The sequence below is a fragment of the Acinonyx jubatus genome, chromosome C1 (assembly GCF_027475565.1).
Source record: "Acinonyx jubatus isolate Ajub_Pintada_27869175 chromosome C1, VMU_Ajub_asm_v1.0, whole genome shotgun sequence".
In the NCBI taxonomy this organism is placed as follows: domain Eukaryota; kingdom Metazoa; phylum Chordata; class Mammalia; order Carnivora; family Felidae; genus Acinonyx; species Acinonyx jubatus.
In genome coordinates this window covers 27,081,350-27,102,185 of record NC_069381.1, presented here as the reverse complement: position 1 = coordinate 27,102,185, position 20,836 = coordinate 27,081,350, and the positions used below count along the sequence as shown (strand labels likewise).

Genomic DNA, 20,836 nt, shown 5'->3' with positions numbered 1-20,836 from the left:
AAACATTTAAAACAATTTAATAGTTGTTAGAGAAGCCATTAGGGTGAGTAATGCTCGACTACATTACAGATGTTAATATCTGCCCCCCTATTAAGTCAAGTCAGAGCCCTAAGAACACCAGGGATGTAGGAGACCTGGCCTCTAGGGTCAGCCTGGTTACTTGACTGGTCATGTCACCTAACACACCCATCCTACTTATACTTTTTACTTGTGATTTTTTTTTTTTTAAATGTTGTATTTATTTTTGAGAGCCGGGGTGGGGGGCAGGGGCAGAGAGAGACAGAGATACAGACTCCAAAGCAGGCTCCACACTATTAGCACAGAGCTCTGTGCAGGTCTGGAACCCAGGAACTGGGAAATCATGACCTGAGCCAAAGTCAGAAGCTTAACCCACTGAGCCACCTAGGCACCTCTACTTGTGACCTTTAAAATGGTTTCATTTGAGGGGCACCTGGGTGGCTTAGTTGAGCATCTGACGTAGGCTCAGGTCATGATCTCACTGTTTGTGGGTCTGAGCCCCACGTCAGGCTCTGTGCTGACAGCTCACAGCCTGGAGCCTGCTTTGGATTCTGTGTCTCCCTCTCTCTCTGCCCCTCCCCCACTAGCACTCTGCCTCTCTCTCTTAAAAATAAATAAAAACATTAGAGAAAGACAAATATATGACTTTGGTAATATGTGGAATTTAAGATACAAACCAGATGAACATAAGGGAAGGGAAGCAAAAATAATATAAAAACAGGGACGGGGACAAAACATAAGAGACAAACGTAGAGATCAAACTGAGGCTTGTTGGAGGAGTTATGGGTTGGGGGATGGACTGGGCAAGGAGCATTAAGGAAGACACTTGTTGGGATGAGCACTGGGTGTTATATGTAGGGGATGAATCACTGGATTCTACTCCTGAAATCATTACTGCACTATATGCTAACTAACTTGGATGTAAATTTTAAAAAATAAATAAATAAAATAAACATTAAAAAACATTTTAATGGTTTTATTTGGAAATTTTCAAACATACACAAATGTAGAAAGGCTGTATAATGAACCTATCACCTAACTTAAATAGTTATCAAATCATGCCAATCATGTTTCATTTATAGCTCATCCACTTTCACCCTCACTGGATTATTTGGAAGCAAATTTCAGATATCATTGCATCCAAAAATATTTCTTTATACATCTCTAAAAGATAAGGGCTTTCCGAAACAGGTAACACAAATATTACCACACCTAAAAATCTTAGAATTATTGCTTAATACTAAATAGATAGTGTTCAGATTTCATTGACTCAGATGTATACTTTCTGTTTATTTATTTTGTTTTAGAAAGAGAGAGAGAGAAAGAAGTCATGAGCTGGGGAAAGGGGCAGAGAGAAAGAGAGAAAGAGATAGAATCTCAAGTAGGCTCCACACAGCGTGGAGCCCAACACAGGGCTCAATCCCATAACCCTGGGATCACTGCCTGAGTTGAAATCAAGAATCGGATGCTTAACCAACTGAGCCACCCAGGTGCTCTGTTTATTTGAATCAAGATCCAAAGTCTGCATATTGCATGGGGTGCCTGGCTGGCTTAGTAGAGTATGGGACTCTTGATCTCTGGGTTGTGAGTTCCAGCCCCACGTTGGATGTGGAGATTACTTAAACAAAATTAAAAACAAAAACAAAATGTGCATATTGCAGTTGTTGATATGTGTGTGTATGTGTGTATATATCTTAACTCTATATAGGTCCCCCTTCCTCTCTCCTTTTTTCTTGAAATTCATTCCAAAAGTAACACACGGTTTGTCCTATAGATTTTTTTTTCACATCAGGATTGCAATTCTGTGATGTTATTTAACATGTCATTTGGATACATTGAGAAGCAGTTCAAACAGAAAATGTGTAATAAATGCTTGATTCTTTTTATGTACCATTACTCAAAATGAATCATTGCTTCTATAGTATCCTTCAAAGGTGAACAGTGAATTTTTGTGTTTTTCTTTGTCCAGTAATTCTTAATGTCATCCCTTCATTTCAGCCTGCTGATCCTATGATGATTTGTGTATCATTATGTACTTAGAGCTTTCTGTCACCACCTGGTTAATGCAAAGTGTGTTCTCATTTTCTAGGTTCATCTAGAAATCAATGATCCAAAACTTATCTCACAGGAAGAACCCGATAGTCCTTCAGACAGTGGACAAGGCAGCTGTGGAACAATTGTGCCCTTGAGTGATGGAGGTTTGTAATAGTAATTTTATTTTTAGAAATAGAATGTGGAGGCCTGGGTTATAAGTGGATTGGATTAATTTCATTATTCTCTTGATTCTTTAAATTATTAATGCCTAACCTTATTGTTTGTCTTATTTATTATAAAAGCAAAATTATAGTGCATATACTTTTTTGAAATTAACCATTTCTATTTTCTATTATTAAATGTGTAAAATGTCTAGAAGCTACCACATTGCATGGTTGAAGGCATTCATCCTTTAATAAATGATTTTTAACACCTACCAAAAGAATTAGAACAACTTTACACTTTGTAAATATATATAATTACATTTCTCAGTAAGAGACATTTCCAGGGAAAATGGTTCTTAAAACCTATTTTTAGATTTGCTTTGCTACAATCAGTTCTTAGTGGTAGTTACATAATTTCACAAGGTGACACAGCAGTTGGGTAATTGGATGTTTTTTAGGAGTAGTGGGACCAGGAGGAGGACAAAATAATAGTAGATCTCTGAAAAAAATTATGTTTTCTCCAGATTCAGATGAAGAGATATTTGTGAGTAAGAAATTGAAAAGCAGGAAGCTGCTACAAGACAGTGATTCTGAAAGAGAGGACACAAATTCTTTTCCAGAGAAAACTTACGACAGCGTTGAGGAGGAAAATAAAGAGAACTTATATGCCAGAAAAAATGGAAAAGTCAGAAGGATTTACAAAACTCTGGCAGACAGTGCTGGAAGTGACATTGAGGAGTCTTTGTATCAGGAAAATCTTGAAACCCAGGTGACGCCTTGCTTAGAGCTGAGTCTCCAATCTGAAAACTCTGTGGACTTTACAGTTGACAGAAAGATTTCCAAAAACCCCAAACATGATAAAGAAAGAATGGAAGGAAAAGCAAAAGTAAAATCAAAGAGAAGACTTGAGAAAGAGGAAAAAAAGATGGAAAAAATCAGGCGGCTAAAAAAGAAGGAAACAAAAAATGAGGTATATTTAAATGAATGAATTTGTTCTTTTTCTGTTTTTTATTTTATTTTGAGAGAGAGAGAGACAGAGTGCGAATCAGGAAGAGGCAGACAGGGAGATACAGAATCTGAAGCAGGCTCCAGGCTCTGAGCTGTCAACACAGAGCCTGACGCGTGGCTCAAACTCACAGACAATGAGATCGTGACCTGAGCCAAAGTCGGATGCTTAACTGACTGAGCCATCCAGGTGCCCCTAAATTTGTTCTTTCTAAGGCAGATTAACATCTTAGGAAAAAATGCTTTTAGTTCTTGAGGTTTCTGCACTTAGAATATAGCTTCAAGTTGATTGGTTTGTATTGCGAGTAATGAGGTATGTAATTTAAAACTTGTTGGTCTCATTCTCCGTAAATGGATTTCTGATTTTCTCTGCAAGCTTGTTATCTGATGAAAATGAACTTTCAGAGGAGTATTTTTTTAGGCATCCATAAGTCAGAAGTCTTGTTTGCTAACTAGAAAAAAACATCTTTTTATAAACTAGCTGTTTGATAAGTATTTGAGTTTTTAAAAAAAATATTTACTTTTTACTAAGTTGGTTTTGGACAGTGGCATAAAATCACAGCATGGACTTCAAAAGATGGCTGTGGGTAGGAACCAGGGAGAATGTTCTAAAATGCCAAATATTTGTCTACCGATACATTATGGGCTTTTTATGGCCTGGTCCAAATTACCTTATGATGTGAAGTATTGGAGTTTGGGTGATTGGATTTTGCTTTGTCTTTATGCATTGTCCAGGAAGATGATGTGAAACAGCCATTTAATGATAGTGGCTGTCTTCTTGTGGATAAAGACCTTTTTGAAACTGGATTGGAGGAAGAAAATAACTCTGCATTAGAAGACGAAGAGTCATTAGAATCGATAAGGGCAGCTGTGAAAAACAAAGTAAAAAAGCACAAGGCAAGTAAAAGATTGCAAAAGAGCTAACCCACTGCTCCTAACCTTTGCTTTATTTTCTTTCTTTCTTTTTTTAAATGTTTTTTAATGTTTATTTTTGAGATACAGACAGAGCACAAGTAGGGGAGGGGCAGAGAAAGAGGGAGACAGAATCTGAAGCAGACTCCAGGCTCTAGCTGTCCACACAAGGGCCTGACTCAGGGCTTGAATTCACGGACCGCGAGTTCATTGACCTGAGTTGAAGTTGGACACCCAGCTGACTGACTCACCCAGAAGCCCCTTCTTTATTTTCTGATTTACTATTGAAACCATTTTTTTTTTTAATGTTTATTTATTTTTGAGACAGAGAGAGACAGAGCATGAATGGGGAAGGGTCAGAGAGAGGGAGACACAGAATCTGAAGCAGGCTCCAGGCTCCGAGCTCTCAGCACAGAGCCCCATGCGGGGCTTGAACTCACGGACTGTGAGATCATGACCTGAGCCGAAGTCGGATGCTTACCCGACTGAGCCACCCAGGCGCCCCTGGAACCATTTTTTTTTTTTTTAAGAGAGAGCACGTGAGCAAGGGAGAGGAGAGAGGGGCAGGAGAGAGAGAGAGGGAGAGAGAATCGTAACCAGGTGCTGAGCCCAACACAAGCCTCGATCCAACAACCTTGGAATCTGTGCCGAAATCAAGAGCTAGACACTCAACCGACTGAGCCACCCAGGCACCCTTAAACTTTTTTTTTTTTTTAATGTTTATTTATTTTTGAGAGAGAGAGAGAGAGACAGAGTACAAATGGGGGAGGGGCAGAGAGAGGAGACACAGAATCTGAAGCAGGCTCCTGACTTTGTGCTGTCAGCACAGAGCCTGATGGTGGGGCTCGAACTCATGAACCATGAGATCATGCCCCGAAGTTGTGATTTTTAAGTCCAGAAAAACATGTGGCAATTGATTTCAGTTTTTTGGCTGTTAATTTTAGAATCAGGCAATGCAAGTGATAGACATGCTAACTTGTATGGAAACTAGTATTTTAATTGCCTTCCTCGGAATGTTAGGGGGAAAAAGTAAGATACTTTATATTGTGTAAGAAGCAGGTAAGTAATGGGACAGAGGTATACATTTTATAATCCTGTGGCCTCTAAGAAATGAACCTAAAGTGTTTCTGGAGGGGTATCAAAGAAAAGCAGCAGTCAAAACCTCATTGTCCTGAGTGTTTGGAAGCACAGTTGTTCTTGCTAAGATTACCTTTAGCTCCCTGGGAGTCATTGTCCCTCCTTAGGGAAAGATGAAATAAAGAAGTATGAGAAATTAGGGCCCAACCTTCACTTGAGATAGCAAATTTTTTTCTAGGCATTATAGGATGCTGTATGTTTAAAACTTTCTATTTGATAATTACTGACTTTTTATTAACATAGCATGATGTGATGTTGGGGTACAAAAGCAGTCTTTTGAGTAAGCAACGTCTCTTATTTCGGTTTAATTTTTGTCCATATTTTTCAACTTGTAATCTTCTCTTTTAGGAAAAAGAGCTGTCTTTGGAGAGTGGGGTCTATTCATTTGAAGAAGAAACTGAGTTATCGAAAGGCACCATACGGAAGGTGGGATAGAGCTCTGTATGTTGTCATGTCGGTTTCTTTCCCCAGGAGATTGTGGATTTCTGAGGGATAAATGTTTTATCAAGTCTATCATATTTTCCTGGTACCCATGGTATTGCTTTGTGTACAGTAGGGACACAGATATGGATTGTATTGAATTCAATGTGATATGCAAATAAATGGTCTCCCTGTGTTTATTTTTTAATTTACTTATTTAAATTCAAGTTAGTTAGGGGCGCCTGGGTGGCTCAGTCGGTTAAGCGTCCGACTTCAGCTCAGGTCATGATCTCACAGTCCGTGAGTTCGAGCCCCGCATCGGGCTCTGTGCTGACCGCTCAGAGCCTGGAGCCTGTTTCAGATTCTGTGTCTCCCTCTCTCTCTGCCCCTCCCCTGTTCATGCTCTGTCTCTCTCTGTCTCAAAAATAAACATTAAAAAAAAAAAAATTAAAAGAAAATAAATTCAAGTTAGTTGACATACAGTGTAGTATTGGTTTTAGGAGTAGAACCCTGTGATTCATCATTCATATTATAACACCCAGTTCTCATCCCAACAAGTACCCTCCTTAATACTCATCACCTATTTAGCCCATCCCCCACCCACCTCTTCTCTAGCAACCTTCAGTTTGTTCTCTGTATTTAAGAGTCTCTTATGGTTTGCTCCCTCTCTGTTTTTATCTTATTTTTCCTTCCCTTCCCCTATGTTCATCTGTTGTGTTTCTTAAATTCCACATATGAGTGAAATCATATATTTGTCTTTCTCTGCCTGACTTATTTTGCTTAGCATAATACAGTCTAGTTCCATCCATGTTGTTGCAAATGGCAAGATTTCATTCTTTTTGATTGCCAAGTAATATTCCATTGCGCGTGTACATTGTGTATACATGTAAATACACACACACATATATATACACACCACATCTTTATCCATTCATCAGTCAGTGGACATTTGGGCTCTTTTCATAATTTGGCTATTGTTGATAGCGCTGCTATAAACATTGGGGTATGTGTGCCCCTTTGAATCAGCATTTTTGTTATATCCTTTGGATAAATATTTAGTAGTTTATATTGTACTGAATTCATTAGTGCTTACTTTTCCCTCTCTATCCTCTTTTCTTGGAGAGGGCAAACTCTTGAAGCATGAATGTCTTTCTGGATAATAGCATTAACATAGTCTCTTTGTTTTCTTTAAGGAACGGAAGGCAGCCAAATTAAGTAAGGAAGCGTTAAAAAAACTGCACAGTGAAACTCAGCGCCTTATTCGAGGTAATATAAACCAATACAGTAACTTTGTGGCAAATCACAATATTTCTTTGTAAGCTCCACTTGGATATTGGGGAATTTTGTTTTTTTTAATATTCTTAATATAAATTATAATACCAAGTTTAAAATTGATCTTGGTGAATGGCCACTGTTCTAAAGCCTCTGGAACATAAATATAAACTGAGAAAATTTCCAGAACTGTATTAGTGCTAAGGAGGGAGTGTTTTTTTAATGTTTTTCTGTGCACCAGCTGTATCAGGATTTGGGAGCTTTTCAAATGTGTAAGGTGTTAGGTCCCACAGAAATTCTGATTCAGTAGGCTTGAAGTGGGGTCCAAGAATCTGTATTTTTTATTTATTTTTTAAATGTTTGATTATTTTTGAGAGAGAGAGAGACAGCATGATCAGGGGAGGGGCAAAGAGAGGGAGAGACAGATGATCAGAAGCGGGCTCAGCACTGATAGCAGAGAGCCTGACGGGGGCTTAAACCCACAAACCACGAGGTCATGACCTGAGTCCAAGTCGGTCACCCAACCAACAGAACTACCCAGGTGCCCCAAGGATCTGTATTTTTTAAAAACTTCCTGGATCAGTTTAATTTCACAACTAGGTTTAAAAGCCACTGGTCTCCAGGCTTTTGTAGTTAGATCCTGTCTTTATTAAAGCCAGGATTGTTTTCTATTTCTGATGATGGCTTTCACTGTGCTGTTTAGTTGACTGAACATGAAGTGACATTTCAGAATATACAGTATGTGTATTTGCTTGTTTTGTTCCATTTTGTAGAATCTGCACTTAATCTTCCATATCATATGCCAGAGAATAAAACCATTCATGATTTCTTCAAACGTAAACCTCGACCCACTTGCCAGGGAAATGCCATGGCGCTACTGAAGTAAGAATTCTCTTTCCTTGAGATTATAATTTTCGTAAATATTCAGTTTTGTAGCAAACATCTGATGTAAAAAAGTTCAGATTCCTCAGTCTCTTAAAACTGTTATAATGGATTCATTATGTGCTGAGATGAGAGTTTCACACTTAGGATAATTTTCAACTTGAGCTTATTTTCCCCTCTCTAGGTCATCTAAGTATCAGTCAAACCATCACAAAGAAACCATAGACACTGTAAATACAAGTGAGATGAATAATGGCCACCATAACAAAGATTCTGAGCAGACAGTGTGTGTGGGACATGAACTGGAAATTAACGCACTCCCTGCAGTTTCAAAGGAACCCCAGATCACTACTGGATCAGGGGAATCTTGTAGTAAGGATATAATGGGAAGTGAAGAGCTAGAAATTCAGGAGAAACAGAAGCAGGGTGATGGCAGACCTCCACCTGAGGACAGCTCAGTGGCACATCAGGAATCCAGCTTCCTCGGGAATGAGGACAATGAGGTGTGTCAGGCTGGAGGGCTTATGGCACCTGAACCTCGTGCCCTGGAGGGAGAAGAAGGCCTGAAAAGAACAGAAGAAGCAGATGAGAAGGTGGAAGAGCCCAGGCAGCAAACTAAATCAGTAGCTGTGCCACTTGAAAAAGCAAGGAGGTTCACTCTGGATAGACTTAAGCAACTGGGAGTAGATGTTTCCATTAAACCTCGGCTGGGTGCTGATGAAGACTCCTTTGTGATACTTGAAGAACCTGAAACCAACAGAGGTAATCCTTTGAGTTGTGGGGAGCCTCCAGAGTGATTTGTTCTGGCAGCTTTTTGTTATTTGCTACTATTTGGGGATACGGAACATAGGAGAAACCAATAACTGCACACATGAGCTTACTCTATAGATACCCAGATGTGGGTACAATTCTATTTAGATAAATTTGGCAGAGCATCAGGATTTCCTCAACCTTGTTTAAAATAGAAGCCTATTGGGGCACCTGGGTGGCTCAGTCGGTTAAGCGTCCGACTTCAGCTCAGGTCATGATCTCACAGTCCGTGAGTTCAAGCCCCGCGTCGGTTTCTGTGCTGACAGCTCAGAGCCTGGAGCCTGTTTCAGATTCTGTGTCTCCCTCTCTCTCTGCCCCTTCCCCACTCACACTCTGTCTCTCTCTGTCTCAGAAATAAATAAAAAAAACATTAAAAAAAAAAATAAAATAGAAGCCTATTGATAGGTTAACATACAAAAGAAGTACATTGCTGTCGCGTTATTGTATGACATTCAAAAAAGCATTGTTCATGTTTTTACTGTTAAAGGAAAACATTTTGGTTCAGTAAATTGTCTGCAAAACTGAATTTCTTTTTTCCCGAAGTCATTTAAGAAATACTAAACTATCCATGACATGCAAGGTGCTGTAGGGCATACCAAGAGAAATGTGATATTTATCGTACAGTTAAGGTACTTACACTCTTGTAGGGGAGATAATAAGTATGCAAATAACAGTAATACAAGAGAGAAAGTGGAAAGTGACTTCTATAATGAGCATGTATCACTGATAATTAGAAAAATTAAATGAAGAAAAGGGAAAAATAGTCTCTGCTGAAAGAAACATTTAGAATAAAGTGCTATGGCAGTTTAGAGGAAGGATAAGTTTCTCCCAATAGGTGGTTAAAAGAAGGCTTAAAGTGTAGGTGGATGTAATTACTTGTTCACTGCCTTTCCCTTTATACTTTGAATAGGGATCTTCTGGCTTGTTCCCTACTCTATCACTGGCGCTTCCGCAGAGGATGACACATTGTAGGCATTTATACTGGATGAGTGATGAATGAATGAATGATCCTTCAAGACAGAGCTCAAGTATTACCATATTAGGTAGACTTCCTGACTAGTAGATAGAATTGGATATTCTCTCGTCTGCATTGAGGCAGTTTGGCATGATAATTAAGAGCTTAGGCTCTGTAGCAAGAGCAAGGTTTGAATCTGGGTTGTGCTATTTACTGTTTAACTTTGAATATGCTATTTGACCTCTCTGAGCCACCTTTTTAAAAATTTTTTCTTTAAAGGATATCTGGTTCATAGGGCTATAGTGAACATTTGTTGAAATCATGCATAGAAATGGATAACATAAAGAAGCATTCAAATGCTTGCTCCTAGTTCTGTTATTAGTGAAATTATTTGTATTAAAACTATAAGAGCTTATGGTTGGTGGGTGCTCTGTTATCCACAGTATCTGTTGTGTAAAATATGCTCAGTGAGTCTTTGTTGATTGAATGGGTGGGCTTTGTGGAAGTGGAGAGAAGGACATTCTTGGAAGGGACAGAAAGAGTTCTGCATGGTATTATTGGAAGGATGTTATAAATACATTTGACCAGAATAGGAGATGGGTTGGAAGGGTTGTTAACAGAACTAGCATAGATCCATTAGCAAAGAAATAGGAGATTTTTAAGTTTATTTATTTATTTATTTTGAGAGAGAAAGAGAGAGAGAGAAAGCACACAGCGGGGGCAAAGAGAGGGGGACAGAGGATCTGAAATGGGCTGAGAGAGAGAATCCCAAGCAGGCTCCATGCTGTCAGCGCAGAGCCCAGCACAGAGCTCGATCTCATAAACCATAAAATCATGACCTGAGCTGAAATCAAGAGGCGGTCACTTAACTGACTGACCCACCCAGGTGCCCTGAGATTTTTTTTTTTTTTTAATATTTATTTTTTGGGAGACTGCAAGCAGAGGAGGAGCACAGAGAGGGGGACAGAGGATCTGAAGTGGGCTTGTGCTGACAGGCTGACAGCAGCTAGCCTGACGGCGGGGCTCAAACTCATGAACCGTAAGATCATGACCTGAGCTGAAGTCAGATGCTCAACCGACTGAACCACCCAGGTGCCCCCCAAGATTTTTTTTTGTCTGAAACTCAATGTTCTTTAAATAGTCCTGAACTGAGACAGGAAAGAGAAGAAACCTTTTTTTGAGTACCTACTGTATTAGACACTGATAGACTCTTTATTATTGTTCTTAATTCCCATGGCTGCAGGTATTACTTTGCAATGAAGAGATGGAGGCTTGGAGAGGCCGGGTAATTGTTCCAATATTACACTTGGCTTATATAGGGAACTAGCACAGTGCCTGGCACATAGTAGGCATTTGTTTTTTTTGTTTTTTTTTTTTAACATTTATTTATTTTTGAGGCAGAGAGAGACAGAGCATGAACGGGGGAGGGGCAGAGAGAGAGGGAGACACAGAATCGGAAGCAGGCTCCAGGCTCTGAGCCATCAGACCAGAGTCTGACGCAGGGCTCGAACTCACGGACTGCGAGATCGTGACCTGAGCTGAAGTTGGACATTTAACTGACTGAGCCACCCAGGCGCCCCAGTAGGCATTTGTTTTTAACTCAGAATATGTTTTCCTTCAGAAATAGTATTTGACATGAAAGTTGGGTTTCCAGACCAGTCAGTTCCATAATATGTATGAAGTTAGGATCAACTTTTATTTATTTGTGTAATAAACTTTCATTTAGCATGGTGTTAGATGCTGTGTATACAAGACATAGTCCCTGCTGTCAAGGAAATTAGAGTCTAATAGGAGTGAAAGATAGGCAAACAGGCCATTACATGACTGTGTATACCCTGAGCCTAGAGAAAGGGTACCTCACTTGGAGTACCTCGTGGGGAGTCAAGGAGGCTTCTGAAAGGACCCGATACCTGAGCTGACTCTTGAAAGCTGAATAGGAGATACCAAGGTAGAGAAATGAGAGAAGGCTTTCTTGGTGGAGACAACAGACCCACAAAAGACCCGACAGAGGCAAGAGAAAACACAAGGTATCCTGATGAGGTAGGGTGAAGATTGCAAGGACTTTGGGAATGGGTAACTAGTGAGGCCAGATCATGCAAGGCTTTTAGGCCATGCTAAGAGCTTGGACTTTTGCCTTTTGTTAGTAGAGGACCACTGAAAATTTTTAGCAAAAGAAATGACCCAATCGAATATTCATTTTTGGGACAATCTAGCGGCTAGTATGGTGGACACATTGGAAGGGGTTAAGAGTAAAAGCAGTAGAAAGACCTTAATTTCCTTAATATCACATGGAGTAAGGTTTCCATGAGAAAAATGCATATAGATCCAAACTCTGGGGTACCAGAAATATATTACTTCTGTTTCCTGCAATAGTGTAGGGAAAGTCTCTGTCCTCAATTCCTCTACTTTCTGGACAAAGAACAATGGGAATGAGAACAGTTTTAGATTCAGGCTGCTGATGGACACTGAGCTGGAGCAGAGACTTTTCACTTAGAGAGGACATGAAAGGAGCTAGGCAAAGACTGTTGGACGGAGAGGAGCCTGAACAGAGATCCTAGGGTGAGGAGGGAGATGGTTGAGCAATATAGTAAAAGGCAAGAAGTAGCAATATAGTAAAAGGCAAAAGTAGGTGCTGTGGTGCATTGGGGATGAAGAGCTTTTAGGGGCCTGGCTTTCTCCATAAGAATGAAGGCAACCCCTCTGCCTCACTATCATTTTAGGTCCCAAGTAAATCTTCTTCCACATCCATTTCTTTTATTCTTTTGGTGCCAATAATGATTTGCCTATTTCTGTTCCCTTTCCACTGCCACTACCCATTGCTTCCAGCCTTACTGAACTGCTATAAAAGAGGATACAGACCTACATCTTCTCTCCTTGCACTTTTGTTTGTGATATAAACGTACTATCCTTTGGTGTTGGATTTTTTTGCTACTAATAAAGTTAGAGAGGGGTGCCTGGGTGGCTCAGTCAGTTAAGCATCCAACTTTGGCTCAGGTCATGATCTTGTGGTTCTTGAGTTTGAGCCCCGTGTCTGGCTCTGTGCTGACAGCTCAGAGCCTGGAGCCTGCTTCAGATTCTGTGTCTCCCTCTCTCTCTGCCCCTCCCCTGCTCATGCTCTGTCTCTCTATCTCAAAAATAAAATACACATTAAAAAAAATTAAAAAAAAAAAACGTTAGGGACTCAGAATGGAAAGGCTTCCTTCCAGTCCTATCCCCTTCTAGGGCAAGAAAAACCACAACTAGTTTTGCTAACCACAAAACTACTACAATATGATTTGAGGGCATTTTTTAAGAAAAAAGAACCAAACTTGGAGTGTCCTGGACATTTTATGGAAGAGAAGGCATCCCTCAACCCCGAAGGAATCTTTTCTCTTTATTACTGTCTCTCTCTTAAAACAGAGCTCACTGTGGTGTGATGCAAACAGAGGCATTATGGTGCCCAGTAGCAGCTAGCTGAGGGAGAAAGAAGGACATTTTGAACTATATAGCATTGGAGAAGAGGGGATAGAGCCCCTGTTGCCGTTTGACCACTGAACTTACCGCTCCTGGTATATGTATATTCCCCTTTGTATGCAAGTTGGGTGTGTGGTTCAGAGGCCACCTGTAAGTGGAATTTCCTTTCTGGTTATACTAGTATAACAGTTTCACCAACATGAGTTACATCACTGACTGGATTGATTGCCATTTTTTTTCCCCTTTTTAAATTGACCTTGCTCATATTTAGTAAGATTACTATTAAATAGTGAAATGTTCAAAATAGGAAAATTTTTAAAAAGAGGCTGAAACCTATGAAAAATTAAGCCATTGAATGATTGGTAATTATGGTGTTTGTTCCACCAGCATAATACTTTTTTTTTTTTTTTTAAGAATTGCACACATTTAGAAACTTCAGTTGTAAATGTCTACCCTAAAATGATTTTTGAAGTATATTGAGGCAGAATAATTGCAACATTTCATTAGTTTGGGTTAAGCTACGTGAATTTGATATAGGTGTTAGTAGCAAAGGGGTTTTTGGTGTTTTGGGGCATTTTTCTTCCCCCTCCAACTTTGTTGAGCTTAAAAACTTAGCCTAAAAACTGATTCTTAACTGGAATCTTTTTTTTTTTTTTAATTTTAAATTTATTTATTTAAATTCAAGTTAGTTAACGTATAGTGTAGTAGTGGTTTCAGGAGTGGAACCCAGTGATTCATCACTTACATATGACACCCAGTGCTCATCCCAATAAGTGCCCTCCTTAATGCCCATCACCTATTTAGCCCATCCCCCCCCTTACCTCCTCTCTAGCAACCTTCAGTTTGTTCTCTGTATTTAAGAGTCTCTTATGGTTTGCCTCCCTGTTTTTATCTTATTTTTCCTTCCCTTCCCCTATGTTCGTCTGTTGTGTTTCTTAAATTCCACATATGAGTGAAATCATGATATTTGTCTTTTTCTGCCTGACTTGTATTGCTTAGCATAATACATTCTAGTTCCATCCATGTTGTTGCAAATGGCAAGATTTCATTCTTTTTGATTGCCAAGTAATATTCCACTCTGTGTGTATATGTATGTATACATTGTGTGTGTGCGTACATTGTGTATACATGAAAATACACCCATATACACACCATATCTTTATCCATTCATCAGTCGATGGACATTGGGGCATTTTCCATAATTTGGCTATTGTTGATAACACTGCTATGAACATTGGGGTGCGTGTGCCCCTTCGAATCAGCAGTTTTGTATCCTTTGGATAAATAACTAGTAGTGCAATTGCTGGGTCGTAGAGTAGTTCTATTCTTAACTGGAATCTTAAAGAGTTCAAGCATGGCACACTGACATACTGGTTGGTGTTTGGATCTAGAACTGGAAGCCTTGAAACAGCGTTTCTGGAAGCATGCTAATCCAGCATTGAAACCCAGGGCTGGTCAGAAGATGAATGTGAACATCATAGTGAAAGGCGTGGGCACTGATGGAAAGGAAGAGCTAAAGGCAGATGTGGTACCTGTGACTTTGGCAGCTGAGAAGCTGGATGGAGCAAGCCACACAAAACCAGGTATTTGAGTTCATGTTTTCGTTTGCGTGCTTTATGCTTTGTACACTGGCAGGTCTTTATGGCTACCGAAGACCCTATAGTGAAAAGTTCTAGAATCTTTTTCCTTGGACAATTTGAAGATTGGATAGCAGTACCTCTGGCATGATTCACATGTAGCATTGCTTAGATGTGGGAGGTGATAAGATGACTATTTCCAATAGTTTTTGTCTTACTAAAAAACAGTAAATATCTGTTGTAGAAAATATATAGAATAAAAAATGAAACTTCTATAATCCTCTATCAGAGACACCTTCTATAATTATATTGTGTATCCTTTTAATCTCTTTGCATAGGTGATATGTTTTTAAAAACAAACGGGCACCTGGGTGGCTCAGTCGGTTAAGCTTCTGACTTCGGCTCAGGTCATGATCTTGTGCTTTGTGAGTTTAAACCCCACATTGGGCTCTGTGCTAACAGCTCAGAGCCTGGAGCCCGCTTCAGATTCTGTCTCTCTCTCTCTCTCTCTCTCTCTCTCTGCCCTCCCTGACTTGTGCTCTGTCTCTCTCTCTCTCTCTCTCTCAAAAATAAACCTTAGGGGCGCCTGGGTGTCTCAGTCGGTTGGGCGGCCGACTTCGGCTCAGGTCATGATCTTGCGGTCCATGAGTTCTAGCCCCGCGTCGGGCTCTGTGCTGACAGCTCAGAGCCTGGAGCCTGCTTCATATTCTGTGTCTGCCTCTCTCTGACCCTCCCCTGTTCATGCTCTGTCTCTCCCTGTCTCAAAAATAAATAAATATTAAAAAAATTTAAAAAAAAATAAACCTTAAAAACATTTTTTTTTTAAATTTGTTTAACCTTTATTTATTTTTGAGACAGAGGGAGACAGAGCATGAACGGGGGAGGGTCAGAGAGAGGGAGACACAGAATCTGAAACAGGCTCCAGGCTCTGAGCTGTCAGCACAGAGCCCGACGCGGGGCTCGAACTCACAGACTGCGACATCACGACCTGAGCCGAAGTCGGACGCTTAACCGACTGAGCCACCCAGGCGCCCCAAAAACATTTTTTTTAAACAAACAATAATGCAATCATATTGTACATTCTGCTTTGTAATCTGCTCTTTTGTTTTAACAATGTTGTTGTTCCCAGATGTCTGTTGTACTTTGAAAGTACAAGTGACAGGGGCACCTGGGTGGCTCAGTCGGTTAAGCATCTGAATTTGACTCAGGTCATCATCTCATGGTTCTTGAGTGTGAGCCCCACATCGGGCTCTCTGCTGTCAGGGCAGAGTGCACTTCAGATCTTCTGTCTCCCTCTCTCTCTGCCCCTCTCCCCCTCATGCTGTCCCTCTCTCTCTCAAAACTAAACATTAAAAAAAAAAGTATAAATAATATATCACATAGAAAATGGAGACACTGAGGAAAAAGTATGAAATGAAAAATTAGTCTTCCTAAAGGCAACTGTTAATTTCTTGTGTGTCCTTGGAAGAAAATTCATATGCGTACACCATTATGGGTGTGGGCATGAGAGAGAGAGAGACAGACAGATAGACATTGGATACTTACTTTCTGCTAGGCATTGCTCTAGGTGCTTTACCGTGAATAACATTAGTATTCTTATTTTATATAGGAGAAAACTGATATACAAAGAATTTAGACAACTTACTCAGGTTTGCACAGCTCATAAGTAATAGAACCAGTAGCCTAATCCAGACCTCCTAACTTCAGAGTTCAGATACACATTATATTGCTTTTGAGTTTTTTAACAGCTGCATAATATTCCATTGTGTGACTGTAACATGATTCGTTTAACCATACTCCTGTTAATGGACATCTTGTTTATTCCAGTTGTTGTTATTTCATACAATGTTGCACCATAGTATCAGATATATGTTGGTTTATTTGGATGCAGAATTCCTTATAGTGGAATCATTGAGTCAAATTTTGATATATATCATCCTGTTCTTCGAAATAGTTGCACCAATTTATACTCTGAATCACAATATATGAGTTCCTGTTTCTTCCTGTTAATATGTCAAAAATGTTATCTCTTACTTTGATTTGTAGCTCTCTTTTTTTTTTTTTTTTTTGATGTGTATTTATTTTTGAGACAGAGAGAGACAGAGCATGAACAGGGGAGGGTCAGAGAGAGGGAGACACAGAATCTGAAGCAGCCTCCAGGCTCCGAGCTGTCAGTAGAGCCCGACGCGGGGCTCAAACCTACAGACCGTGAGATCATAACCTGAGCTGGAGTCGAATGCTTAACCGACTGAGCCACCCAGGCGCCCCAATTTATATCTCTTTAATTAGAAATGAGACTAGGAGCATCTGGCTGGCTCAGTCAGTGGAGCACGTGACTCTTGATCTCGAGGTTGTGAGTTTAAGCTGCACGTTGGGTGTAGAGAGTACTTAAAAATAAAACCTTTAAGAAAGGAAAAAAGAAATGAGGTTAAGTGTTACTTTTAATTTGTTCACTAACCATGTATGTTCAATTTTTCTGTGAACTACCAGGTCATATTCTTTGCCCATTTTACTCTTGAGTTGTTTCTTTTTTTCTTTAAAAAAATTTTTTAATGTTTATTTATTTTTGAGAGAGAGAGCGTGAAAGCAGGGAGGGGCAGAGAAAGAGGGAGACAGATCAGAAGCAGGCTCTGTGCTTACAGCAGACAGCCTGATGCAGGGCTTGAACTCATGAACCGTGAGATCATGACCTGAGACAAAGTCAAAGCCAGATGCTTAACCGACTGAGCCACCCAGGTGCCCCTTCTTTTTTTCTTTAATATAGGTATATTTATCAAGGCTGTCCTTCATGGCTTCTGGGCCAGAGACTTTCAGAGTCCTACTCTTGCACCCCATTTTTGTCCTCTTTAATAACTTTTATAATCTCTGTGTAGTATATTATCTCAGAGTGTAGAACATAACTATGAAAAGTTCTCTTTAGTTCATAATAATCCTTATTTGTTAAGATAACACCCTCGAGTAATAAGGCCTCGGATTTTCCTTTTGGGATGTAACTGGAACACTCCTGGGGTTGTCTGAAGTGCACACTTCCGTTACTGCAGTAGGTAGTTGGTCGTTATGTCTAAAGCATTTTCTCCTGTTTCTGTTCAGGTGAAAAGCTTCAGGTGCTGAAAGCTAAGCTGCAGGAAGCAATGAAACTCCGTAGGCTTGAGGAGCGCCGAAAGCGCCAAGCATTATTTAAGTTAGATAATGAAGATGGATTTGAAGAAGAGGAAGAGGAGGAAGAAATGACAGATGAGTCTGAGGAAGATGGAGAAGAGGAGGAAGAAGGAGATCTAGAGGAAGAAGAGGAGGAAGAAGAAGGCAATCAGGAGGTTTCTGACAATTATTTCATTTTGTTATTTGTTTAGGATGGATAAGGGAAAGAGTAAATCAGATTTGAATAAGAGTAAGGTAAAGTAAGGTAAGCACGTTCAATTGTATAAGAGATTTTAGGGGCAGAGATGGTGTAAATAGCTCACAGGTACCGAAGTCTTTGCATTCAGTTCTGTTAGCACCTCTAGATACCTGCAGTTCACAGAGGCCGAGCCTTAGCTTCTACCTGTTAGTCTACTCACTGAAATAGAAGGCTAAAATGGAAATGGCTTTGTATTAATAGATGCCTTTATCTTTGATGTTTATTTAAGTTTTCTCTATCCAGAATGAAAAGCAGTCTCAACGTTGGTCAGGTTGAGGTCTGGAATAAATTCTCAGGCAGGCTGAGATCTTCCTGAGTTAATTTCTTTCTTGGTTGAGGAGGAAATTTATAAAAGGGCCTCTTGCCGTTGTTCTATACTATTGTCTTCTGCCTAGGGTAGATGATGACGAAGTTTTTGGTAGTAGAAAAAAAGAAGACCCCCCCTTGTTTGAACTCTGCAGTCATTTGAAAGACTTGGTTCATATTTACCCCTGAGTAAAGAAAAGAGGAAAGCAATGGCTGAATCAGGTAGCATGTCATAGTCTATGTTTGGTTTAAGGCCACTAGTTGTCCTGCATTCTCAGGCTAGTTATTTAACCTCTCATTGCCTCAGTAAAATGATAATTCGGTCTTTTTTCAGTCTTGTAGCACTTTGGGGAGGGTAAAATGTAAAAAAGTACAAAAGAGCTCTAGAAGTGTCAGGGAGAGTTATGTTAATGATGATGGTCAGACCAAGTCTCCTTTGGGTTTACCTTTTCAGATTTACGATGTGACCTATAACCAAGCAGCCATGCATGATGCTAACAACATATTTGCTTTTAAATTTTTTTACTTTGGTTTTGGGTGGCATGATTGATGAAGGTTGCAGAATTCCTTCTCAGTAGTGAAGAAATAGAAACCAAAGATGAGAAAGAAATGGATAAAGAAAACAGTGATGGCAGTAGTGAAATTGGCAAGTCAGTTGGCCTTCTCTCTGTCCCCAAACCTCTGTCATCTGATTCTACCTTACTTCTATTTAAGGACAACTCTTCCAAGATGGGGTAAGTAATTCTCTTTAGGGAAAGATAAGATTCCCTTGGGTTTGCCCCTCTTGTTAGAAGCAGAAGGAGATAAACAATTTACCTTCTTATTTTGTAGTTACTTTCCTAGTGAAGAAAAATCAGAAACAGATGAAATCTCAGGCAAAAGGCCTAGCAAACTGGGTAAGTAGTGACTCTTGTGCCGAACTTGACTTTTCTTAGCTCCTCTAGCTTTGATACTTAAGGACAATTCCATAAGATTCCATTTTTTTGAGCTCTAGTGGACTTCACTCTGTCTTACTTGTGGCAATGAAAGGAACTTATGAATTAGAACATTTTTCTTGATTCTGTTTTGGAAAACTTACATTCAGTTTCTTTGTTACTGACCATGGACACATGCTAGGTCCTTAGTAGTGTGTGTTGAATAAGTGAACCATGAAACATTTCAATCATATGTAGATGAACAGAAGATGTATACGTGATTGGATAATGGAGAGAGTGATTATAGGCATTAGGCAGGGTGAGACAAAGATGGGAACTTTCAGGGGTCACTTAGCTCAGAGTGATAAATCTTGATTGTATAATGCTATCTCAGAACTATAATTTACCTTCAACTTCATGTTTTAGAACACAGAACTTGAGAGATTTGCCTATGGATATTACCTGATAGCTTTACATTCTCAATTCTTCTTCCTAAACAAATCCACCTTATTTCTGGAATCATGTACTTAAAAATGATTTCTCTTTCTTTAGATGAAGATGATTCATGCTCATTGCTAACAAAGGAGAGCAGCCACAATAGCAGCTTTGAGCTGATTGGCTCCACAATTCCGTCCTATCAGCCTTGCAACAGACAAACAGGCCGTGGGACCAGTTTTCTCCCCACAGCAGGAGGATTCAGATCTCCTTCCCCTGGGCTATTTCGAGCCAGTTTGGTCAGCTCAGCTTCTAAGGTAAGATGGTGATGGTTTTCTAATCTCCTCCCCCTTTTGCTTCCCACTCTGCTAAATAAAGTGTGTCCAAGCCAACCAACTCCCACTACATTATGTATGTTCAATTTAAAGAATCCACCCCCTTTGTGTATTAAAAACAATCCTCATCCAATGTTCTTACATTCTTGAAGGTATTTTTCTTTATGCTTCCCTTGGCTATGCATTGTCCTCCTTAACTGCAATTGCCTTAGAGTAGATGAAATACTGCAAATAGCAACTTCTGTTGTTGTCATGACAGTGAATGACAATTATAAAATGTTTTGTTTTTGTTTGGTTTTGTTTTGGTGCCAGAGTTCAGGAAAGCTGTCTGAGCCTTCACTTCCCATAGAGGATTCCCAGGATCTGTATAACGCCTCCCCAGAGCCTAAGACACTTTTCCTGGGAGCAGGAGACTTCCAGTTCTGTTTAGAAGATGACACTCAGAGCCAACTGTTGGATGCAGATGGGTAGGTAGTTTTATGTTTCTGTGGGTGGGATGGTGCTGGGTACTGCTTAATTTTGTTTAAAAATAAAGTAAGCTTCTGTCACTCCATCTGTGCTTTCTCTTCTGAGAAAGAGAAGGTGTACAGACCATTAGTATTACATTCTGCAAGTCTGAAGAAAATCTCTCCAGAAAATAAAATGTAAATAGTCCTAGCTACCATTCTGATCCTTCGATCTCTGCTTTACTTGAAATGCACAGCTCCTGTAAGGGCATCAAATCTTCCTGTATCCATTCTGCTGCGTGTAGGCTTGTGTGGAATTGAGAATGGAGACACCCATGTCATGTTACATGGACATAACACCAAG

The 20,836-nt window shown here is 39.9% G+C and overlaps 1 protein-coding gene across 1 annotated transcript in view; it reads left to right on the top strand.

The window, feature by feature from the left end:
• Window positions 1–20,836, top strand: part of CLSPN (claspin) — a 33,086-nt gene that overhangs the window by 1,491 nt on the left and 10,759 nt on the right. The window contains exons 2-14 of the mRNA XM_015070298.3: window positions 2,108–2,216; window positions 2,741–3,186; window positions 3,957–4,118; window positions 5,619–5,696; window positions 6,884–6,956; window positions 7,736–7,844; window positions 8,029–8,606; window positions 14,454–14,645; window positions 17,730–17,953; window positions 18,898–19,076; window positions 19,174–19,238; window positions 19,809–20,008; window positions 20,339–20,493. Of these exons, the coding sequence (XP_014925784.2) occupies window positions 2,108–2,216; window positions 2,741–3,186; window positions 3,957–4,118; window positions 5,619–5,696; window positions 6,884–6,956; window positions 7,736–7,844; window positions 8,029–8,606; window positions 14,454–14,645; window positions 17,730–17,953; window positions 18,898–19,076; window positions 19,174–19,238; window positions 19,809–20,008; window positions 20,339–20,493 (2,570 nt within the window). The remainder of the gene's footprint in view (window positions 1–2,107; window positions 2,217–2,740; window positions 3,187–3,956; window positions 4,119–5,618; window positions 5,697–6,883; window positions 6,957–7,735; window positions 7,845–8,028; window positions 8,607–14,453; window positions 14,646–17,729; window positions 17,954–18,897; window positions 19,077–19,173; window positions 19,239–19,808; window positions 20,009–20,338; window positions 20,494–20,836) is intronic.